The sequence below is a fragment of the Pogona vitticeps genome, chromosome 9 (genome assembly GCF_051106095.1).
Source record: "Pogona vitticeps strain Pit_001003342236 chromosome 9, PviZW2.1, whole genome shotgun sequence".
NCBI lineage: Eukaryota > Metazoa > Chordata > Lepidosauria > Squamata > Agamidae > Pogona > Pogona vitticeps.
This window is the reverse complement of record NC_135791.1, coordinates 3020916-3046513: the sequence shown is the minus strand read 5'-3', so window position 1 is coordinate 3046513 and position 25598 is coordinate 3020916. Positions and strand designations below refer to the sequence as shown.

General features: G+C 43.7%; 1 protein-coding gene across 1 annotated transcript in view; it reads left to right on the top strand.

Annotated features, from left to right (window-relative positions):
• KIAA0319L (KIAA0319 like) overlaps nt 1–25598 on the top strand; it is a 52596-nt gene that overhangs the window by 2553 nt on the left and 24445 nt on the right. The window contains exons 2-5 of the mRNA XM_072980143.2: nt 4066–4229; nt 16185–16876; nt 22006–22267; nt 24881–24982. Of these exons, the coding sequence (XP_072836244.2) occupies nt 4066–4229; nt 16185–16876; nt 22006–22267; nt 24881–24982 (1220 nt within the window). The remainder of the gene's footprint in view (nt 1–4065; nt 4230–16184; nt 16877–22005; nt 22268–24880; nt 24983–25598) is intronic.

Genomic DNA, 25598 nt, shown 5'->3' with positions numbered 1-25598 from the left:
AGGGAAATGGAATATTTCTACTAAGGTTGCTTAGTACTTAATAAAGTATTTGGGTACCCTGTCTTTTTGCACCTCTTAAGAGTTCAGTTGTCTGTGTTTGATCAATAACTTGGTCATTGTAAAATGGGGTTTTAGACTATGATAATTAGCAAATATGAGTGCAGAGGGCAACATAGTCCTTTTGTGAAGTATAAATCATGCACTGAAAGGCTTTTGCAAACTGAGTGCAAGGTCTGTTTGTAGAGAGGAGTCTTTTAATTCATTAATTTAAGATAGTTCTTTTGGGGTCTATTGCAGGCTGAAATTACCATTTTTTGTACTTAAAGTTATTTCCCATCTTCCAGCGAGTTACTGTATGGTTTATGAATGCATTACATTTTGAAAATGGACTAAATTCAAATGCTTTTTCCGTAAACCATTTGAATGCATTTAGTGCATTGATTCAGCCTTAAGTATGGTGGTAACGATCAAGCATCACATTGGGAGCAAACTGTGATGCAGAAAGTGGTGCTTAACTTGCGTGTTTTAGGGGCAGCTAATTAATGTGTGTGCAATTTATGTGGTCAGTCGGAGGCCACACTTGTAGTTACTAGGAATGTTGTGCAGTTTTAGTGGGGATGCATTTAATATGTGTGTTTCTTGGTTTTTAAATAGCTACAGCAAACCACAACACATATGGGGATGAATCATGCTGAAATTCGTGTTCCCAACCTTAAGCTAGTGTACAGTCTAGGAGAGAAGCTACCATGAGTTGGGTTTCATCTGGAATGCAATGTAGACTGAAATGTCTAGAAATGTTTTTGCAACCCCAGTCATGCTACTATTTAAGAAGGGGAAAATAGACAAATTAAGGACATGAAAGCAACAGCTCCTTGTAACACATTTATCTTATTATTGGTTTTGTAAGTATGGCCCACATTTTCAGGACCCTTGCTTGTTTCATCAGATGCATCTGATGATTAAGTGCATTTGCTCCTTGAATGTATAATTTAGTAAGCTTCACACTAGATTACAGTAAAGCCATTGTGGTAGAAATTTGGTTGCGTAACGTAGTAAATCAAACCACTAGGCTCATTGAGTTAGTGAAGATTTGGTGAATCAACTATGTCAGTGTCACGTATTCAAAGAGACTTAATCTAGCTGTGAGTTACTGTACTAAAGTAAGCTGCAATTTGTGGCAGTCGATTTGAATCAATGAAACTTATGGAGGAGTTGACTCGCCAAGCATCCTCTGATTCAATAGGCCTGCTCCAGCGCGATTTACTATGCCGGGCAACAGGATTTGGCCTAATATTTAAATTTATGCCCTGTTGCCTGGAGGTCTCTGAATACATGTTCACAAGTTACCGTAACACCTAATACTGGCCCACTTTACACAGTCTATGGTTATACCTTATGAGGATCCTGTTTCACAGCTTCTAGATCAAAAGGCTATTCATTGTTCTGTGTCAACAGACTTCCACGTCTCTAGCTGATAAAACTGAACTTTGAGCTGCTTCTTTGCCCTTGCAGGGTTTTAGCAAAAACTTGCATGGCATCAACAGCCTAATCTTGTTTGTCATCCTACATAAACATTAAATCAGATCCTGTGCAGAAGTTGATCTCATCACTAGTCCTGTGACACAGGCCAACTAAGCAGCTGATGGCGCAGTCCTCGGAGTGCCTGCCACGGTGGAAGCAGCACAAAAGTCCAGGTTGTTTTCCTTCTGCTGACATGGGTGATTCCCAGGGCAAACTTTCCATGCATCTCTAGAATGAGTTACAGGCTGTTTTGAATGTACATTGTGCATGCATACCAGTCGCTGTGGGAGGTTGCACCCTTGAAAGGATTCTGATGCAGGCTCCTTCGTCATTCAGTCTCTGTGCGGCCCAAGGACATGTTCAGGATCTTTTGTGGTGGCGGTGATCTCACTTCCAGATGGTATCAGGGCATGTTCGCCATTCCGCTCCTGGGATGATCAGCATTGAACCAGCACTGGGTTGAGAGTCACTTGACCCTGCTGCCTTTCTATTCAGCAAAGAGGCAGGAGACTTGAGAAGCTCAGATTTCAAGAGAGCTGCCTCATCATCCAAGTTCTGCATGCTTGGAGTCTGACCTGTGCTAGGCTGGACAATAATACACCCTGTGCTACTAAGAGCCAATTGCCTCTGGAGGTGGTGAGTGCTCCAGTGCTGGAGGCCTTCAAGAGACAATTGGACAACACTCTGCCAGATCTGCTTTGATTGGGATTTCTGCACCGAGCAGGGCATTGGACCAGATAGCCTTCGAAGCTCTCTCCAACTCCATCGTTCTGTGACGATGAGATTCTAAGCCAGGCTGAATGACAAAGTGCCGGGTACTGGAATTGTCCCTTCCTATTACCATGCACTTTTTTCTCCACCACTTGCATCCCGTACTTTCTGCTAGTTCTGGTGGCCACCTTTTTGGAGCATACCCTCTGGATCCAACTTGGAGGGGCCTGTGTTAATTATCTGTGATAATCTGCCTTGCTTTGAGAAAACTTCCATGTTACATGAATGGGTCTGATAGCAGCGCAGGTTGAGTGGCATTTCCCCTTATTAATCTGAACACAGATTTTGGTGACCAGCATCCTCTAAGTACATTGATGCTGTGTCAGTAATTCCTAACTGTTAGTTATGGGACTTGTAGTCCAAGAACATCTGGTCCCCTTCCCCCCCCCGTTGAAAATCTCTGTGGTATGGCTTTTCAGCTAGAGATTTCAGCATGCTGCTTGATGTTCATGGCTCTATATGACTTTCCCTGTAGTTCAGGAAAATCAAAACAGATGGAAGGGGCCCATTATTTCCTTCCGTTTGCTGGGCGATGCATTGTACAGGCATTTAGATGGCTTGCAGGCTGGTATTTCTGTATGTTTCCTTGCACTAACTTGGAAAGTGTCCAGTCATTCACACAACAGATCGCTGCACAGTTGGAAGGAGTGAATGGGATCCTGCCTGGAGATGAGAAAACTGCGTTGGGTGAAAACAGAGCAACGTGTTTGTTCTCTTTGTACCATTCCAGGCTCTCAGATCCTTGGAACAGAAATAAATGAAGAGGAAAAACAAAATGCCCCTTGTAAGCTGGAGTCAAATTTTAGAAAGAGGCTATGCAGAAAGTTATTCCTACTTAGATTCGGTGAACTGCTATGCCTTTAGTGGTGCTTACAAGGCTATAATCCTGCCCATTAGATACTTGGGAAGAATCCCATTAAATATCCAGCCAAGCAGTTCTAGAATTCTGCTGTTTTTCTCCTGTCATTTGCATACTTCTTTTGCAGTAAGTTCTTCTGTGTTTAGTGGAGCTTACTTCCAGAGAATTGTGCCTAGAACTGTAGGTGTTTTGTATGATATCTATCTGAAGGTCCATTTTCTTTCACCTGGAAGAACCAGAAAGCTCCCAGGTGGTTTGACCAATAGCAGTGTGATATGTGTCCTTCAGTCAAAGAAGCTGCTCATCGGCTTTTCACTTCCTGTTTCTTTTTCACTTTCTGGCTGATGCCAGGCAATGCAAACAATCCAGTGGTGACCCTTTAGTTCTGCCTGCTTAGCAGATGGCCTGGACTTGTTGGCATTTGCCAGAGCCTGGTAGGACTGGCTTGCGGTGGCCTCCCATCCTTCAAACAGAGCGTCCCAAATGTGTCCTTATTTAAAATGATTAGACCTGCACTGTTTGCTTGGCATTTGAGTTTGCTTGCATTGTGTATTTTTGGAAGCAGCCATGGTGCCGGTGTGTGGGCTTATTTCTGAGCTGGCTGTTCCCATGCAGGAAGGCAGGTGGCCATCAGTAGCCCAAGTGCCAAAAAGGCAGCCTTTTGGTGTATGTGGGTGGCTGCCGTGGAGGATTGAGAAGGCTTGCTTCATGTATTTGCCCTGTGTTTGAAGAACACCTGACTGCATAACATGCAGAGTGGCCTGACTCATCTTTAACATCAGCAGAACTCGAGAGGAAACCTGGGAAGGTCTTTGTCTGGATGAGGCTTGTAAACGTTTTGTAGACAGCGGCGTCAGTTACGGGGTACGCTCCTGTTTCCTGAAGGTCACCTGTCTCTCTTATCCATTTTACAGAGTTCTGGGTCTGCCCATTAAGGCCATGGAGAAGAGGTTGGAAGGCAACGTCAGCTCTCTGAATATCCTGGGAGACTTCCTTAGAAAAGCTGCCAAGCCTCTGGGCCATCTTCACTTCCTCTACATGTGTGCCTGCCTCAACGCCCTTTGTTCTCATCATGCAGGTGATTATTCCCAGTTCTCCTTCTGAGATTTTTTTAAAAAATGGTTGAATTGCTTTAAATGTCAGCATGAAATCATTTCATGCACAACATGGTGGTTTCTTGAAATACTCTGCTGCGTAGGACCCTCAGTCATTAAGGATGTATCAGCCTAAGCAATGCAGGCGTTTTGGGTTCAGGTTAAATGATCCTGTTCAACTGAGGGGTAGCTTCCAAGTATTTGGAAAACATAGCTGGTGGCATCTGTTGCAAAGAAGGCTGCACTGAGGTTCCAACATCCTGGATATTGTCAGAATAATTGAGTTGGAAGGGGCCTAGGAGACCATCGAGTCTAGCTCCCTGCCTTGAGCAGCGGGATTGGACTCAGTGGCCTTACAAGCCTCTTCCCACTCAATGGCTCTATGATCCTATTGCAGTACTTTCCATCCCAAGCATGTTCAGAGCAGAACGTCCCACCTGACATGCTTTTAAGCCAATGATTGTTAGGGGGACAATGTTTCCAATACGCCTTCAGAGCATCTGTGTGTGCTGAGTTTTCAAACTGTGTTTTTTCCCCTGCTTTTAAAATACAAAGAGACTCTACAAGAGGACCTTGTTTTTTTGTGAGAGTGTTTTGTGCACATGTCCAAATACAAAACAGAAAAAGAATAAATCTCTAAATGAGTAGGTTCCTTTCTATTATTTGCTGCTCTTCTCTAGGAGGTATATCAGCTGTAACCCCAACACTCGTAAGCACTTCCAAAGCAAAAACACTGAACACTACATTTGCGCACCATTCCTATGAAATCCAGCCTTTGCGTGTTTTGAACTTGGGAGTATCTGTCTATAAGCGAAAATCAGCACAGAGAACGTTCCTCAGTCAAGCAGATTTCTATTCAGGATGGTTATACATAAAGGTTTAAAATCTATATTTCAAAAACAAATTATTAATATCATATGTTATTTTTTAGAAACTTTACTGATGTATAATTATCTTGCTTGCATTCAAATAGAGCTGATTTGGTCCTTGGTAAAAATCAAGAAAAGGCAGTTAAGGAATTTAAGGTCTCAAAAAAGTAACATCGTTACATAGACGTGAATTTCCTGAGTTAATTTTCTGGTCCTCCCTGTTCTTGCTATTTAGAAAAGCCTTTAAAAACCAGGCTTCCAGCTGGCAGATAGGTTATGTTTAAAAAAAAAATACTGGAGGGAACATTTGTACTGATATCATCACATTTAATCTCACTGGGCTAGTAGCTGGTAAAATCTGCCCGCTTGCCCTCCTGGGCTGTTGTTACGGGCTCCATAATTATCCTGTGTGATCACTGACATTTGGCAAGTGAGAAATTTGATTAAGCTGATGTGCAGCAAGTGAGTCATTAATCTCTAGGTTGGCACACACATAAGAGAGCTGATTTAAAATGCTGGATTTGTTATCCTGTGTGGGGGAAGGTTGAAGAGTGTAAGTAGTAATCATTGTGGGTTTAGTTAAAATGTCTTTGCCGGCTTGTTTGCTTTCCCTGAGTTCTGAACCCTTGGGCCTGCCAGAATGATGTTTCAGGTACTGCTGCCTTTTAGTTTATTTTCCTTCTCAACCATAGCTGCAGTATTTTAGATATTTTCTAAATACAAGCACGAGCCAGATTAGGAGTGCCTTCTACGGGTGGTAGCATTTGTCATCTTCAAAAACAGAGAGTAGTCGTGTTGATCCATGAGAATGAAACAAAAGTCAAATTTACAAGCAAGTTGACCTTTGCTCAGAGCAACTAAAGCTCCACGGAAATTTTTACGAAATGTGAGTTCTCCTATAATCTCCGTCAGCCTTAATGGCATAGAAAGAGAGAAGGTGGGAGCAGCTGTTGTTGTGACCCCTGAGGTCTGCTTTTTAAACCCAGTTCCAGGGTGGGGAATCTCTGGAGACAGTTTTCCGGTTCAGGAGCCCAATATGCTGTCCAGTAAACCAGTGGGGCCCAACCTTGGATAACTCAGGTGTTCTTGGACTGCAACTCCAGAAATAATGTCCAGGATAGCCGGTGGTGATGGCTTCTGGGAATTGCAGTCCACGAAGACCTGAGTTATCCAAGGTTGGGCCCCACTGGTTTACCGAATAGCATCTCGGGTTCCTGAACCTGAAAACTGTCTAGGCAGTTGCAAATAAAATTTGGAGGCATTGGCTGATATTTGGTGGCAAAGGCGTGGCTTTCCGTGGTGGTGCTGTCTGCGGTAACTAGAAGGAAACCAAGGCAAAATGAAGCAGACGAAGGAAGCAAGCAGTAACGAGGACATATTGCTGAGCAGTGTACTTGCAGCAGTTTTGCCATCATCATCATCACCTTAGAACTGCAGAGCTGGAAGGGACCCTCTGGTCTAGCTCCTGTCAAAGAGGCCCCAGTGGGGGAATTGAGCTCCCAACCTCTGGCTCTGCCGCCAGAGGCCTAAATCACTGAGCTATGGAGAAGTTCTGCATGTTGTTCTCTGCTTTGGGTGGTAATTAGAGGAAAGCATAGTGTTGGTTATTTAAAAAAGAAAAGACCTTGAGGAGCATGGAGGCATGGCTGCATTTTACCCATTCTTGGTTTAGAAAAGTTACCCTAGCGCATTTAATTGGCTTGCTTTCTCTCTTCTCGATTTTTTTTTTTGCTATGGGCAACTTTCTACTTAGGCCTGATAATAGGACAAGTGGTTATTGTCTAGGTCTTGCCACGCTGCCACTTTAAAAGCCTCATTGTTTTCAAACAACAATGTGCTTGTCAGCTGTTGACATTGAACAAGCATCTTTTCTTTATTTCTTGTTGCAAGAGAAGGTTTCACGAGTACCACCCCTACGGTTCTTCTGTAGACAGCTAGTTTTATTTTATTCTTAACTAGAGTGAACATTAAGGCTAGCATATACCCTCTTAGAAAGATGGGGGATGAACAACTCATTGACGACTGTAAGGCCACACTGGGTATATATCATAACAAGCTGGGGATCTGTAAGTGAGATTCTGATTTCAGGTCTCTAATTAGTGGAGCAAGTATGCATCTGTGTTATGAACACGGTGAGCTACTAACCATGACTATCCTGTTACTGCTAATAATTTTTCCCCTAAGGGTCAAAGTGTTAGGATTATCTAAGGCATCTTTCTGGAAACCTCTCTGTAGTTCATTTTCATATAGTTCTCATTTTATTGCCTGCGACCAAGAGACTGGACATGGTTATCCTTTCAAAGGAAGCATGAGATTTAGGCCCTGGATAAGTTTTGTTAACATACACAGATTTGACATTTATGGAACTTGTTAGCATAATAAATCTGGGCATTTAAAACTTTCATTTTTTTTGTTTCTAGCACTTCCACGTATTTTTCTTCATCATAGTCAAAATAGTCTTATGTAACTTACATCAGTCGAGAAGAAATAATGTTGCTGCTAGTGACAGATGGCCACTAATTTAAAAGTTCCTGCTTCGGTTCCTTGTGACTTCAGCTTTCTCTCACTGTGCACAAGTCATGTACGACTCAGAATGGAAGTCGGGCCTCATTAATTAGTAGACAGACTGACATCATTTCCCCTTCCACCAGCTATAAGTTACCGGAGAGGATTTTGGCCAATGTGTCTGCATAAAAACAAGGGATAATTAAAGCAAATCAGGATTGGAGAATTCAGGTATAAATATATTAACTGAATGACAATGCCATCTGTCTCATGATTTTGACATCCGAGGCATATCCAGGAGTGTAGCACTGCACATGATAAGAGTGCAGGGGGGTGGATTAACTAATGTCAGGGCTTTTGGGCAAATCTTTGGTTCCAAGTACAAGTGTTTGGTTCCAAGTCCCGAGGCCAGAGTCTTGTTCTCTTAAAAACAAGCTTTTTTTTCTCCCCAGAAAAAAAATAGGGGTGGGTGGGATCCAAGTTGCAAGTTGAGTCCAAGTCATTGAAAAAAAAAAAAGTCCAAGTTGAGTCCGACTTGACAGTGGGACCTGTGACGCCAGTCCCCATTCCCGCCTAGTATTTTCTGTCTTTCCAGCTCTTGCTGATCCCCAGTGAAATCTAACTCCATTGTATCCCCTGATGAAGGTCTTGGTCTTTAGTATCCCCCCCTCCCACCATCTCTCACATTACATCATTAAGTCCAGGCAACAAGGACTTAAAATCAGCCCTTCCTCTTCTACTCCCCCCCCCCCCGTTCCGCTTGCTTTTAAGGTCTTGCCTGACAAAGATGTAATATTTTTGAAGGTTTGCATTTATGAGCACATCTGTTCACTGTTGTGCAGGCCTGTAACATTTTTGCCGCAGTGTGTAGTTTGGGGTTTGTTCAGGGCAGGGGCGGCTGCCTTGCTGTTTGTGTCTGATTAGTTCTGCCGGAGCCCAAGGGAACAAAAATTTGGCAGGAGGCTCTTTGAAATCCTTCTCGAGCTGTCTTTGGTTAAACCGGTTTCACTCGTGATCTCCTTCTGTGGCTGTTTCAGGGGCCATCCAGCAGGAAGTTCTGGGTGAGCCCTGCTGAAATGAGTCCGCCTCCTTCCTCATGCATGTCCCACTTGGCAGTAACCCGTTCTCAGTACCTTTTGCAACTTGAGCCATAGTACTTTGGTCACACGTTGTGTTGTGCATCAGGAAATGCAGCTTTCTGAGATAGAGTCTAGCTTCTTGAGAGGTCTGAACATTCAAGAGGTTTATTTTCCGAGATTAAGCTTCTCAGCCTCACGGTGTTAGAGGAAAAAAACATTAATGTTGTAGGGATGATGCTGTTAGAAATTCAGAAATCTGGTCCAGAAGGAACCGCTGTGATGAATAGTGAGTTTGGGATGTGGAGAAACCAGAGCTTTAAAGATAGCCTCAATCGTGAAGTTCCCTGGATGACTTCCTTCCTTGTTCCTTCTTTGTGCAGAGTTGTCTGGAAGCTCCCGAGTTCTGTTTTGCTTTGTTTGCTTTTGTAGCATCAAAGGACCCCTCCGGCTTAATTTGTAAGCCCCGTTGCTAAATCTGCGCTTGGTCCTGGAAGACATCTTTCCTTTCTAATATTGTTTGTTTTAATGGTGTAAGCTTTTGGAGAAAGGCGGGAGGTACATATTTTAAGTAAACAAGTAAATGCATTTCTGTTGTGGATGTATGGGCTCCAGCTCCTCTAACAGAAACGAGCAAGCGGCCCTAGCATCATTTTCTGAGCAGAGAGATCCTGCCTGCAGACGGTGACCTACTTCCTATTCGGTTGCTGTGAGCTGTCACACTGCCACAGTTTATTCCCCTCAGCCATTTGTAGGCTTTCAAAAGTTTTAAGGGTACAGTATACATATGTGTATATGTCAATAGGTAGGGACGTGGTGGCGCTGTGGGCTAAACCGCAGAAGCCTCTGTGCTGCAGGGTCAGAAGACCAGCAGTCGTAAGTTCGAATCCACGCGACGGAGTGAGCTCCCGTCGCTTTGTCCCAGCTCCCACCAGCCTAGCAGTTCGAAAGCATGCAAATGCAAGTAGATAAATAGGGACCACCTCGGTGGGAAGGCAACGGCGTTCCGTGTCTAAGTCGCACTGGCCATGTGACCACGGAAGATTGTCTTCAGACAAAAACGCTGGCTCTATGGCTTGGAAACGGGGATGAGCACCACCCCCTGGAGTCGAACACGACTGGACAAAAATGGTCAAGGGGAACCTTTACCTATATGTCAATAGAGAGGCGAACACATCCCAGTTCTTCTTTATAGAGGCCATGGAAGCGTTGGGTCAGTGCTGTTTGTCTGGTGGCTTGTCTGTCTTATTGTTTCACGGCAGCCCTTAGATTTCCCTGGGATGCCCCCGGAAAGCCACCATGAAAAGTTTTGATGTTCTTGGGTGGCTTCTAGGCCCTCCTAGAGGCTGGCATTTTCCTGAATGGCCCTTTCTCAAGGTTGTTCAAATAAACGGCTTACTTGTTCAGTTGTAGGTATGATAACCTTATTCTTCTGCCTATGTGTTATGCTTGTCATATGAGAAGATAGGCTGGTGACCCAGAGAGCTCTCTGCTGAGAATTCTAAAGGTTTCCCATTAACATAATTGATAATCCATGTCATTTATGGATTGTAAATTGGCTGTAAATTGCTCTGCAAATCTTGTTGACGGAGAAGGGGTACGTGAAGTAATGTAAATACAAAGGATGAGGAAGGCCACTGAGAGAGGTTCGATTTCAGCATCTCATTTAGGAAAATCTTTTCCTTTGAAGATTCCCTAAGTCTGAGTATCTTTAAGAAGCAAAATGAAATTTCTGGTTGACCTGGGATTTAGAGATTGTGGGTGAGCACTTTCTTTAATTGTCAGTGTGTGATAAGGAGAGAAGACAAATCTCCTGCAGTCACTCGATCAATCAGTCATTCAGTGCCAATCATTCAGTACACCCACCCACCCCATATATACACAACTTCAAAGTTTAATGGAGGACAACTGGCAGGAAAACATTATTAAGAATGTTAAGGTACGTCCATCTGTTTTCAGGAATCCGAGACACTTCTACAAATTTTCCCCTTGTGTTCATTCTCAAAGCTGGCAGGAATATTTTGTCATCTGTTTTAATTATGCTGTAATTAATTTTTGTGGTGCCTGAAAAATTAATCAGCAGAGCAGACCAATGCCATGCTTTGTAAGAATCTTAAACATGCATCACTTCAAATTAAATTTGCCATTACAGTCTTGGGAAAGGTACATATACTGGAGGTTGTGTTTGAGGGATCTCCATGGATGTGGTGCAATAAATCTCTGAATGTTGGCTGTCAGCTCTCCGCATTTAAGAGTCTGTTGATTACCACTGCCTTTTAGGAGAACACAGAGTAAAGCCTTAGCTGTAAATCTGCACATTATAGTGGCAATAAAGACATAATTTTAATTTTTCTTTACAACTGCCAGAGCTTTCACTTTGCTATCAAAATGTATGGCAGAAGCTTTGCTTTTAGAGACATTTTTCTTTTATTGTTATGACACCTGCCCCTTTCTCAGCCTCTGTTCGGAAATCCTGAGCCTCTCAGCAACTCCTTTGCTGCAATTTGAAGTGCAGCTGCATGAAAGAGAGAAGGCGTTTTGGAACACAAACATTTGCAATGGCGCGATGTCATGAGATATATGTAGGAATCTATGCCCATTGCCTCAACCAACACCATGCATAGGATCCATTCATTTCAGGAAGATTTTGGAGTGCACATTGGATAGTTGTGGCATTCGCATCATCAAAATGATGAGTTACATAGCCCCCTTCTGCTGGAAGACTTCCTTCTGGGATTCAGTGATAAAACATATTTTACAGCACATCAGTGTTCAAGTGCTTTACATTCAATGGAGTGTGTTTTTGCCTTGATACACCTATAAGACGGGGTGGACAAAATGTGGCCTTAAGTATGTTCATATTCCCCATGAACCCTGGGCAGCACGGCCAGTGGAAGGAGTGCTGGAAGTGGCCACTCAGAGCCTGGAGGACTGCAATTTGCTCATCTCTACTGTAACATTCAGTCAGTGTTGTTAGTCCTGTAAGTAAAGACTGAATCTGCTAGATGAGTGGCCTAAGGAAATTTAAACTGGTCCTTGAACTCGGGATTTTTCATTGTGCGCTGTTAATCCACCTCAGGAGGTGCTCTTTGGAATTAGTAAAAAGAAAATGCAGGAAATATAGGAGGCCTCCCCATGTGTTACCAACCTCTTTTTCATTAAGGCTTGAAACAAAAGGGCCTGCTTCTGTAGACATTAGTAAAAAGTCTGCTGCATCCCTTCAGGCCATGATTAAAAGTGGAGAGACACACAGAAAGGATCCATTGCGTAATCTTATGGCAAAAGGTGAGAAGGACTGCCTGCTGTTGGAAAATAATGGAGAGTAGAAGCTGGGAAGAGAAAAATGAGTCATCCAGAACCGGCTTTAAAGGAAAAGAAAAGCATTTTTAGCGGCCCCAGATTGCTAATGGCCCCAGATTGCTAATGCTAGATGTGGCAGAAAACCTTACCTCCTTTTAGCTCTAGAAAATAACGAGAATTCGCCGTGCGTTGTGCAAACTTTAGTCAGAGAAATTCTCCAGATGAAAGCAGTCCGTAGGCTTGTGCCAGAGAGGGAGATGTGATTGCAACTTCGTCATTACTTCCTTGATTTCCAAGTGCGTGTTTGTACCGTTAACCCACCCGGAGGGGGGGTCCCTCGCTCCGAAATACTGGGGGCGAAAATTCCACCGACAGATAGTGAGGTGAAGGAGCCACATAATAGCTCTGCAGCCCAGATAGAGTTGTCCATCGTGTTCCTGTTGGCAAGAGCCGGTGAGGCCGTTTGCCTGTGGAAACCCGGTGGAGGGGGCAGTGGAAAAACCACACGCTGGAGCTCTCACATACATACTTGGAAACACTTTGAGGCTTGTCTTGAGTTGGGACCAGCTTTGACACATCCACAGTATACTTGGTAGCACTTCTCAAAAACCAGGTTTGAGGAAATGATGGGAGGAAACGGGAGATAATGCTTGAGTGCAAGGACCTGGAACTCCGATTGTCCTGCAAATCCCGTATCAGGCTAGTCCTGTTCCCTCTCCCCTTCCTGTGCGAGTGTGACGCCGCCACCGTGGTTCTGGCAAGGAAAGAAGAAAAGAAAAAACTTGCTGACAGTTATTAGCGCAAGGAACAGATTGTGAGGAAGATGAAAGAAAGAGAAGGAAGGGAAGAGGTGGCTTCTGAAAGACGAACTGGTATATATTTAACGTAAGCTTTCGTGGAACATGTCCACTTGGTCACACATAAGCTCACGCTCAGGATAGAATGACCCAGTTGGTCAGTTAATCTCCTGGAGACCTGTGGTCCCAACCTGGAGGCCACCTTTCTATTTTAGAGTGGCCTTAATCGTCCTAGCACTAAATATAAGGATCTAAACCAGGCAACTTCAACTCCGTGCCCTCTAGATTACTGGAACCACATCCCCTATCATCCCCAGCTAACGTGGAATGATATCTGTGTTGTGAACCGGATGAGGGCGCCTGGATGTAAAATCTCTGAAGGGCAGGCAGCGGAATGGGAAAGGCTGGTCAGAGCGAGGGCTGGTCAGAATTACATCAACATGAAACTGAATATTGTGTACTCTGTACAGAATAAATATTTATTCTCCGGTTGAAGGATTGATAGAACAATTAACTTCAGTGCTAGAAGGGAGAGAGAGAGATTCTTCCAACTTTTAGTGGGCTGGTGCTGGAATCAAGGCATCAGTTCCCTTCTGAAACCTTTTATAAAGCATCAGGCACTGCTAAATAAATTTCTCTCTATGGCGTCTTTAGAAACGGCCTACTCACTTCTTTGATGAAAGTTGGTCTGTCCGAAGGATGTTTAGAACAGGCTGACTTCCACCCGTTCACAAAGATTCCCCGCTCTGATTTTTTAAAAATACCTGCCCCTTGTCAGTTGAATCACTCCATTGTGATCCAATACCCAATATTTTGACCTGTGCCCAATGAAGAGCTAATTGTTAATGTTCTGTGTTTTCAGTCTGAGTAATCTTCAATCTATAAAAACCCAAAACATTGAGAATACTTTGTTACAAGACGTGTTGGTTTTCAAAAATGACTGTTCTCCTGGTCAATGCCCTAGTTTTTCCTTTGCTTAAACCCGAGTCTGTAGGAAAGGTGAACTGTTTTATCTTCCGAAACATTCATAGCAGCAGGGGTTCATGCCAAGAGCTCTGCTCTCATCTTAGCAGCTCACCTCTTTGTCGAGATGTTATTAATACCAGTTTGAGACGAGACTGGGCAGAAAGAGAAAAGGTCACCAGGCAACAGATTAACATAGGTTGGTGAGATACATCCGCAGCAGTAGTTTTCTGCCAAAAGTAATTGCACCACATCTGTTCTATTGGATTTAAAATTTATTTATGTGTTCATTTTGGCGAGTGAAATTCTTATTTTGATCTGTACAGAGGCTGAGGATTTCTTTGCCCATGGGCGTGCGTGTGTAGGGGACCTATGTCTCAACTTTCCTGTGATTTTGGGGGGTGGGGTGGTGGGTTTCCATGCAGTTCAAAGTTGTGTGGACCATTAATTGCATGTTGCTGATCTGTCTGGCGAGCAGGCCTGAAAAGAGTCAGACAGTGGAGTAAAAGAGACTCCTGTGAACAGTTTTTGTCTGTGGATAGGTCGGCTGTCTGTTGGCACTCCTTTGTTTGTGACACTCCTTTGTTAGAGCACCTGACCCAGGGCAACATGATCTTTGGAAGACAAGGTGCCTGAAGATAAGGATCATGTAATCAGATCAGAAGTTTTAAATAGTGCCATTGAATTCAGAAGTCCCTAGATGATTCTCACTTCTCTTTGTTTTTGGTTAATCCCATGAATAATGATGGGAATCTGAATTGTAGCACTGGAGAACAGTATTACTGATTTATGTTGAAAGTCAGTTCAGAATTCTATTTTCCACCTGTTATAGCTGAAAAATCATAAGCAATGGGGAGCTTTTTCCCCCTTTTCTTTCCTCCCTCCCTCTCTACTGTCCCGAACAGGCAGATCCTTGGGTCCTTATCTATGCATGGTGATGGAATTGTTCTGCCCAACAAGAGGAAAGAAGGAGTGTCGCTTGCCAGTTCAGGAATCAAATACACATCTCAGACTTACAGTTATCATGGGTGTCGTGTGTGGGAAAGTATTTCCATGCTGCTGTTCCACCACTCTTAATTGTAAGCACAAGGAAGATTAAGGTGGAGATAATTGGATGCTTGAAGGTTCACTTGGAGAGACAAATAAAAAAAATTCCAATTGTGGCTTGGGCTTAGCTCCTCTTGTTGAATCCTTCTGACTCTGTGGCAGGGCCGACCCTATTGTTGGACATGGTAGGTTGATGGATTCCTGGAGCACCACGTCCTGACCCATCGTGTCCCTTTTGGGGATACTTTGGCCTGATTCCTATCTAGGGTTCATAATGGTATTAATGCATTTCCAAATTCTCTGCAGGGAAAAAAAATCCATTCCTCTAAGATGAGGTCATATATTGAATGGTGCAGGCAGGAGGTGAGGGCTTCTGTCTGGATCCTCAGGCATCTACAGAGCTGTTTTATTTTCATTTTCCCTCTTGTCTTTTTCATGGAAAAATGCCCCAGTCCCACCAGGGAGCAGAGCAGCTTCCTAAGGCAGCTGCAGAGGAGGAAATGTAGGACGGACTTTAAAAAGGCAATGGATACCGTCCTCTTTGATTCCTTCTTGAAAGGGGATATGGGAAGCCTACTGTTCTCTTCACTTTCATTCTCTCATGCTGTGCTTTTCCTCTCTGGATTTAAAGAAATATGTGCAGTGACTACAGTAGAGATGTTGATGATTAATGAACAACTTAGCAGCAGGAAAGGCAAGGAAGGTCCATTTCTCAGGTAAAGAGCATGTTCTTGTCCGTTGCTGCGAGCTCAGTGTCTTCCTTAAGGTTTCTCTATTCCTCCTTCCTTTTGACTGAGACAGGCGAATTTGTGATTTAACACAAGGGACTGGAGGAGATACCACTCCACCCTATTAATGCCTCTGCCCAGATTTGGTCCATGTTGTCCAAAAACAATGCACATCCTTCTTTTTAAGTTTGTTTATGATTATTTCTTACTGAAGAGGGAAAACCAAGTGGCTTTTAAAAGTTGGACTCCATGATTTCTTCTGTGAGATGCAGCTTAACAAGGAAAGAAAGTCTCAAAAGCTTAAATAAAATACATGCATATCAATGACACTGTCACCACAATGTTACACCCACTCACGTTCTTACCAACCAGCCACGATCTCTGTATTTTTATATCTGTATTTTGATGGCAGGTATAAATATTTACCATGTTAAATCTCTTTTTCTTATGTCTGATGACATAAGAGACTTACCCATGAAAGTTCACCTTAAAAAATATAGAAGTTCGTCTTTAAGGTGGTACCACGTTTTTGTCTCCCTCCCCCCCCCTTTTTTTATTTCTATTTTGCTTTTACCGGTAATGATTGAACAGACTAACATGGCTACCCTTTCTACAGCTTGACAACTACGATTGTTTTTGCCTCTCATTGTTCAGATGCCAGCTGGAGCGGAAGTGCTTGCCAGCCAGGGAAATATCTGCGTGCGGGGCACTTGAGGTCATTAGATGGGGTCCGTTTGCATCTACTGGAAGGATCCCATTCTTTGCTGTCTTGCGAAGCGGCTTGCTGTCAGAGCCCAGCCTGCAATGGCTTCTGGCTCATGGGAAATACATGCATCCAGGTGAACTGTACCAACCCCAAGTGGTGTCAGGCCCTTTGGACTGATAGCGCCGACTCTTTTGTGATGTTTATAACAAACTCTGAGCATGGATTCAATTTCCAGCCAGCCCTGGAGAGGAGAGATCCCCTTCTCAAGAGATTGGACTGGATGGTGAGACACCAGAGCCAAGAAAGGATACGGAGATCCTTCAGAGACTTGCCACTGCAGAGACATCGCTTTGCAGCCGCCAGGGGAAACTCTCTGAAGAGGGACACCAGCTCCGGCAGTAGAAGTCCTCCAGCCCACCCAGTTCCACTTCAGCCCCCTGAGAATAAATCTCCCCATCAGGATCATGCAAGGCCTCAGTCTTCAGAGCAAGATGCAACTCTTCCCAGGGACATTAATTTGGAAAAAATCCTGCTGCCAAACAGTGAAGATCTGAGGGGTCCAAAACCCAAAAGCTTTTCTCCTCCCGTCAGCAATAATGTGAGCAGGCCAAGTGACCTTGCTGGGAATGGCTCTTTGGGGGTAAGTTCTTGTCTTAAAATCCAGTGTTGTTTGTAGCCACGTGCTTTCTGCTGCACACAGTGCTTTGTGGCCCTTTTCCATTGCATTGCATCGTGTTTAAAATTGGCCATTTCTCCAAGGGGGTGAGGGTGGCGTGCATGGCTCGCCCTACACCGATTTTATCCTCGCAACAACTTGTGACGTAATTGAGGCTCAGAGTTATTAAACTGCTGGCTTCAGGTCATCCAGGGACAGTGACTCATGACTTCACGAGGGCTTGACATTCTGACATTTTGTGCACTGTACTCGTCCCTTATTTCTGTGGAACAGTTTTACCAAATCAGGTCATTCTGCATCTTCTCTCGCGTAGGGAAACCAGGAGAGTGAAAGAGCAGAATGACCAGAGACTTCGCTTGAATTTGATCTGTTGTCTGTCGTGCTGTCTTTTAATCTGAAGCATGTTAATGGCTCATCATTCTGTCCACTTCTGCTAGGATTTCTTTTAACAGCAATGAGCTACTTCCTTTTGATTTCTTTATGTAGGCTTTTTCATTGTAGGATTTTGAGGGCACTTTACCTCCAGCTTTATCCCATGAATATAGTTTTTGTAGATGGATCCAAGGCCTTCGTTTCTTAGAAGGCTTTTTGGCTGCCTGTGGGAGATACTGGTGTTTTGGGTACCTGTGGTTTTTGTTAAACAAAAACTATTCTAGCCACAGGCTGGCAAGCGAGAACAGCATCATGCATTTGCTCTACCACAACATTAAGGAAATTCTTGACTGATTAGTATCAGATTTCATGTTTAAAGGCAGACAAAGATTCACCTAAAAATATTATTTATTTATTTAAAATATTTCTATCCCGCCTTTCTTCTTAAAAAGAACCCAAGGCAACTTTCATCTCCTCCCTAAGAGAAGGTAGCAGATTCTATATATGCCTGTTTGGAGAAGAAGCAGTGATGATGTGGTTGAGACCATGGCACATATACTCGTGTGATTCCTTCTCTGTCTTGAGGTATCAAGAGTTTGGAGTCTTCAGTGCCACTGCATGTGCCGTGGCAAACATCACGAGTGGAGTTGTTCAAACATCCCCATGTTTCTAATTTCTTTGTTCAGGTGTGCAGTGTGGATGTTTTTATCCGGTCAGGTGAGTGTGCAGCTGTGTCTCATCGCAAGCACTGCAGGCATGCCCGCTCCATTGTTCGGAAGCGCCTTGCTCAGTTTCCCCTGCGTTAAATCGACAGTGGGCTCTTGACATTCTCATGCAATCTGGGTTTGTGCGGACAGGTTGCACACTCTCAGGCAAAGAGCCAAAGGACACCTCCAGGAAACCTGGATTTGTCCTACTTTAAGTGTGAAACGGCCGTATGGCTTAACTTTGCTTCCGCTGACTCAGCTGCGGGTTGGCCCTCGGCTTCTTTAGCAGTCACTTAGGAACTGCTGTTCAGTTTCTCCATCTCAGCCATACGTCAATAATAATGCTTCCCTAAAACCGTAACCATCTGGCCTCTTGTAAGTGACTGTCACACTGCAAATGATCCCCTGCGTGGCTGAGGTTGCATTACAGCCCCTCTGTTAAGATTGATTTCTCCTTGCGCTAGGCAACGCACCGTTATGCGTCCCTAATCTCCTTGCCAATTCTGGCTGCAAGGGGACTGTCAGGTACCCTCCTGATGGCTGGAGAATTTAAAATTAAGGCTCCTCAAAAAAATCCTCCTGATTGGGATGTTTGGCTGCCATTCTAGGTCTCTCTCCCAGGGCTGCCATTTAAGAAATCATTTGCAATTTCTGGTAAGGTAAACTTGTTTAAATGAGCTTTGGATTTGTGGAGTGCTGGGTTTCACGCTCCTTGTTTCCGTAGACAAAATTGTTTATAAGAAAAGACAGCGTCATTTCCATAACAGACAACCTTAGCCAGGTGGAGGATCGAGTAGAGTAAACCTTTGCTGCAAACTGTCTAGATTTTTCTCAGAGTAAATTAAAAGTGACAATGAAAACAAAGAAAAAAGGTATGGAGGTTCTTCTGAGACGAATTGACGAGTTCAGAGGGAGCTTTCGTGGTTCACTGTTTACTTCTTCAGACACAACCCTTAAAATAATGTAAAATGGAACCTTTTAGACAAATAGTACGTTTGCAGAAATGTGAATGCAAACACGTCCAGTTGCAGGTCTGGAAGGTATATTCTGGAACGGGTGTCTTTTTATTTCGTGTTTTTATTCTCTTAGTAGTATATGATAACAGTGTCTCAGCCACCAACACCAAGGCTGGGTTGATAAACAGCACATTTGAGAGCATATGCTCCAGGGTTGAATAATGTTGGGGAAGAAGAGAAGTGAGAAAAAACGTTAACAAGAGTTTGCCACCTGACGGCTGTTGTCTAAGGCAAGAGGTGTAAACACCTCCTGCCCTTTCAAAATTAGCACTTTATAGTGACATTAAACCTGCCGGGAGGTGTTCTCTCTGCATGGGGCGTTGACTGGAAAGGAAGCGCAGAGCCTTGACAAGTGCCATGACACAGGCATGGCACAGCAGGAAGTCTTACCCGGCAGTGGGCTTTGGCTTCTCATGACACGCACGCCACTGCTACCTAGGTTGGTGCAAGAAGATGCACTAATTGGGATTGGCAGGAAGATGACATTTTGCTAGTAGCAGAACATTTCATCTCGAGAGCTGTGGAAATGTACTTTTCCGGAACTCAGAACACTTGGTTGCAAGGAAGACCTCTTTATACTAGTGTATGTATAAAAATTATCTGAAAGGCCCCTCAAGACAAAGGCGTGTTTGTTAGGGTAAATGGGATCCAGTGCTAACTCGTGGTTTGGAACCAACCGGAATCCACAATCAGTTTCTGTTCTTTGAGTCTTGATAAAGACAGAAAACCACTGGTGGATTGGCAGGTCTATCGTATAGATGGGTGACATGGATGCAGCATGATAGAAAAGAGTGAAAAGAAACATGGGCATTGATGCACTGGGGACCTTCTCTGAGTCCAACTGGACGTCGTCTTTGAGGCCAACCTTACCCCCCCCGGGCTATGGATCGGCAGTATGTCCTGGGCAATAAGAGGGTATGCGTAACCTAGTCTCCCTTCCTTGAAACTGGCAGGGGAAAATGGAGAGCAGTCCACTTCCAAGGTCAACGAGTTTCACTGAAAATAAGCAATGGAGAATAAGGAATTGACATTACTTGCGTACACATGCTGGTTTATGATACCTTGTCTACTAGCATCATAGTCTTACTCAGAACCATGTTTAGCATGTATTGTATTACTGTGTTGTCTTTTGGTGGCCCTGTGAGCCATTTCTGGAGGTGGGCCATTGAGAAGTAGTAGAGACATAAGACCCTAATGTTGGGAAAGTGTGAAGGCAAGAGGAGAAGGGGACGACAGAGGACGAGATGGCTGGACAGGGTCACTGAAGCAGCCAACATGAATTTGACCAAACTCCGGGAGGCAGTGGAGGACAGGAGGGCCCGGCGTGCTCTGGTCCGTGGGGTCACGAAGGATAGGACACAACTAAACGACTAAACAACAACAAGAAGAAGAGACATATTCCTAATAACGTTCTGAACTGACAACAGTTTTCTTAGGCAAATGGTTGTCAATTTGTAGCATTGCAGAGCTGGACAAATTCATATACCGACATGGTAATTTGTGTTGCCACCAACATTTGTGATCTAGATCGAAACTGACTAGAGGATCAGAAATTTCAGTACTGGCAGCCTTAACTGGGGACAGGCCTTCCTCACATTCAGTAATGTATTACTGTAGGTCCACTTTACTTTGAAACCTAAGGCAATAACGTGGTTTAAACAGTGTTTCTTCTCCAGCATTGCGGCTCAAAACCCTTAACTGGTGAATTCTAACCTAGAACCAGATGTGCTGAATTTATTTATCCCTTGCCAAATTACATGTCATGATAACAAAAATATTTGGATTTCTTGGCCACAGCTTGACCTTCTAGAGTTTTGTAATCCATTCTTCCACAAGAATGTGTGTTGCAAGTTTTTGTTATGAAAAACCAAGTCTAGTTTTCAAGTATTTCTGTGTGCTCAAACATTCAGCTAAAGCTATACAAAGGAGGTCAACTCAAGAAAATGTGCGGCATACACCGATAAGCCCATTTAAAGCTGAAATGTCCGGTTCTTGCTGCTCCTAGCTGCTCGCCGGAATGGGAAGGACCTGGTGAAGGAATTTCCTGATGAAAGAAAAAAAAAATGTTTTCATCTGCTCCCTTGAGTTGTTTACAGTAGTCTGACCAGTTTCTCACAGCACTCAAAAGCAGGAGTGTTTTGTAAGGGACTAAAATGAGAACACCACTCAGGATCTCAGGCATGAGGCTGGAAATCCTGTTTACATGCAGGATGTGTTTCTTCTGAATTGCAGCTGAAATCCAGTTACATCATGTTGCAGAGATGGCTGGCTCTCTCTCTCTCTCTCTCTCTCTCTCTGTGTGTGTGTGTGTGTGTGTGTGTGCTTGTGTACAAACCCACCCACAAGTGCAGACACACATTTATGCATATATATATATATACATATAGGTCTTTTTAAAGCCCCAGTTTTACCACTTACCCTGAAAAGAAGATACAATAGAATTTCTTGAGCTTACTCACTTGAGGCTGGCAGGTACCACGGAAACATCATTTTCATTGGTAGCCCCACATCCTTGGTATTTTCCCAGGAACATAAATGTTATGTAATCACCACTGTTTGTCTTTTTTTTTTTCTTAAAAACCAACAAGACAATTGCACAAGTTTGCGTTTGGTTAAATTGTGCAGAAATTACTACGTTTTAGATGCTGATGGTCTGTAGTTGACACTTGGGATTGTAATTGTATTTTCATGTGCTAAGAATATTGTAATTTGCTGTTTGCAAGCTGAGCTCTCTGAACGGCAGGTTTAAAGAATCTTATAAACAAAGAACATGATTTGCATAAAATTCTTGCCTCTAAGCTCCTCTTGTCATTAAAGCATTTTTTTGCAGTGAGATGCTAGGTGAGCGATGCAAACAGTTTTATCATCTGAGGAAGCTGTGGCCCTTGGAGAGCAAAGCTGGGGAAATCTTCCTAATTGTCTAGTGTAAGTGTAGCTAAATGCAGTTTTCTCTCTTGCAGTCGATGCTCATGCATTCTCTGGTTGTCGCTTTGTCTAGGCACCCACACCTGGACCCTCTCCAGCAGCCACGTCCCCCAGTCCTCTTGGAGATCCTGAGCAGTTGAAGCCACCCAACACCACGTCTATCCATCCTTCTTCCTTGGAGGAAGCCCTTCCTACTTCTGGCATCCTTCAAGGAAAGGGAACTGGGAAGATACAGCAAGTCACTCTTATTCCAACCGATGCTCCCAGCAACAGTAGTGTTACAGCAGCCGCGACAAATCCTGCTGTGCTGCTCAGCACCGCCATCCCGACCCCAGGTAAGCCCACCTTGAGATTGAGGAAGGCGCAGTGGAACTTCTTTAAATGTTGTCCGCCCTGCTTCCTACTCTCAGAGGTTCATCTGACGGTCCTTTGGCCAAGATAAAGTTGAGAGTTTTTCTTGTGCTGCTTTTAAAAAGGACATCTTTTTTTAAATCTCTGTTGGGAAGCAGAGATAACCTCTTGACTCTGTTGTACCAGAGCTGGTGACAGACCATTCTGGTGGTGCTTACTGGTGATGTACAGGTCTTGACAAAGAAGAAGAACACATGCATCTTGGTTGGGTTTTTTTTTTTTTTGTAGAATGGAATAATTTGGAAAGGGTTAGGTACATTCAACTCTTTAGGAGCCTACTTGTAACGCAAACCTTCAGTGTAAGATTTGCTTTTATTTCTGCTCCCCCATTTCATTTCAGTTCAACTTTTGTCACTTCTTTCATCAGACAATTGGCTTGTGATGCACCAGAATTCAGAAGCCACCATTTCCTATTTTACCTCCATGCATCCCTGTCTTGTACATTGACGTCCCTACATGCCCGCCTGACCCCCCCCTTTTGTATCTGGTTTCTTCTCTGACGGTTGTCATCCAAAACTAAAAAAAAAAACCCAAACAAACAAAAAACAACAACTTATGAAGCTGTTGGTGGCACCACCGATGCCACTCATCTGACAGAATAACAATAATAAACCAACACTTATATAGCAGTCCTTTAAGGCAGACAAGTATTCCCTTGTTCTTTTGTACAAACAGGAGTGATAAGAATGAGAAACAATGGTTTCCTTAAATCAGGACTTGGAAGGCTTTGGCCCTTGAATGGCTCTGCACTTGAAGATTTGCCGGCTTGAGCAATGGAGTTACGTTTCTGAGTATCTTAGAAAAGCCATTGTTTCCCTGACTCCCTCTGGAAGTTTTCCTATGAGTTAATAGTGGAGGTTCAGGTTGGTTTTTCCAGCTCTCACTCATGTCCCTTATGCTGTGCTGGCTCCCACGTTGTATTATGCGCTCAGGAGGATTTAGCAGGAAAGGGCCATAGATCAGTGAGAAGATGTTGACTCTGTATTCTGATGGTCCTAGGTTTGGTCCTTGTTTTCTCCAGCCGGGTTTAGGAAGAGATGTATCAGAAGACCCAAGAAAGCCACTGTCACACAGTGTCGCCCAATGTGTGGGCAACCACAGCTCCTTGTCTGGTTTGACTGCAGCCCCCATCAGCCTTAGCCAACATGACCAGTACCAAGGAATGATGGGTGTTGCAGTCCTTACAGCATCAAGAGGGCTGTGTTTCTCCTACTATTGGTGCAGATAGCATTGAGTGATATGGGTTAAATGAGGCAGTTTCCTTTATTCATATGTATTTCCCTCCTCTCCATACTCCTTTTTCAGGGATTCATGCTTTTGAAGGTGCTTCACCTTTTATACTTTTCCTCTTTTGAAGCTAGAATGTCGTCTCATGTTTATGATAATGGCCCTTGGCGGGGGGGGGGGCGCTGAGCTGTTTACGGGAGTCTGCAGTGTTTCTTAAATTGGAACAAGGCTTAAAGATCAACCTCAGTGATACCTCCCTGTACGGAAAGCAGCAGCCAATACTAGAGGGCTGGGTTTTATGGGCTGCGCATACCTGCTCACACTGTAAAATGTGTGTCTATTTTAAGGTCAGAACACTGTGAATTCTTGGTATGTTTGCAACAAGCCAAGTTTACAGTTGAATAAACAGAGGCTCTTGTTTCTCTTCATTTGTAAGAGAGAAGCTGGATTATCCCCTGAAATGTATTTGGTTGCATCTGGTTCTAACACTCCTCAGTACACAGTACAGGAGGATGTGTATGATCTTTCAGAAAAACAGCAAAGAGTTCAGTCCCTGGGTGAATCTGTGTATTTCTGTTCACCTTGAGTGTAAAATCTGGAATGGCGTCTGCGTGGTATCTACAGTTGTGATGTTCGAAAATGATAATTTGCCTCCTGTTATTTTCAGAGCTCATGCATGGAATTATTCATTCAATTGATTCCTCTGCCTGAGGTTATAACATACAGTTGCCTTCTCTGCAGAAGCATGCATTTCAATTGCTCAGGCTCCAAAATATTGAGACCTCTGACAGTTAGTCGAGAAGCCTATGTTCCAGTCACAAAGTGGCCCTTTTGGGATGTAATTTTAAGTTTTGCAGTAACTGTGCAAGTAATAGCAAACCTCGGATTTATGTGCCCCCTCTTCACCAGAGCAGCGGAAGCGAGGTGACTGAAAGGCTCCAGTTTTCATTTTACACCCGCAAGAGGGTTTTTATTATTATTATTATTATATCAGAACAGGGATCAACTCTAATTAGTATGTTCAAACCAGATAGGATCAAGCTGCATTTTAAAAACAAGCAGATTTCCCCTCAGAGTTAAAAAGCAGGGGGAAATTCTGGGTCCTTTTAAAAGCGGAGGCTTTTGATCTTGCAGCTTTGAAAGAGCAGGAGGAAGTCTTGAATCTCATTGCTGCTGGGACATATAAATGTAAGCCATAATCTAATGTTGCTTCCCGAGCAGGTTGAAAATACTTGCACAGGGATAGAAGGCGTAAGGCGAGGATTGCCCCCAGTGGTGCTTTTTCTTTCAATTTTCTTTTTCTGTTGCAGTTATTAAGAAGCTGGCAGTTTCGGCTGGAGACAGCGTCGAGGTGACTCTGCCAAAGAATGAGGTGGAGCTGAATGCATATGTCTTGCCTCCAGCGCCTAAAGGTAGGACCCGAGGCTGGGCCACGAGGTGTCTGGCAACAAACTTGACTTTGGTGGCTTGTGCATGTTTGAGCAGTCAAGGCATTCTGGTTTAATACCAATTCATGACCCTTGGTGAACTCTGAGAGCTCTCAGTCGGATCTGCATTAGTGGTGGATTAACATGGCCATGGTAGATTCAGGAAGAAGTCAGTCTGGGCTCTTCCAAATGCATCAACTGCTTCTAACCTGAGGGCCTGCACACTGAGGCTGCATTCTGAATTCCACTTTGAATGAAATTCCACCTAGGAAAATGCAGACATCCAGAACACTTTTTTTCTAGAGCTGAATTGTTTGAATAGGCATAGATCAAAATACTGATACACACAACAGCTTCGATCTTGTTAGTAAACAAACAACTTCTCCTTTTTGCATTGGTTTTAATTGAAGTATTTAAAAAATCCACAAAAAATAGAAGCTAAATGATAACGTTCAGTACTTGTGTCCAGTTCATGGGAAGTTGAATAAACTTATCAGTGGATTTGCAAGAAGATAACAACTTCTGTTTTTGTTTTGAGAAAACAAAAGTCTTTAAGGATATGTTCTCCCTTTAATTCTGATATAGATACAGGTATAGACGC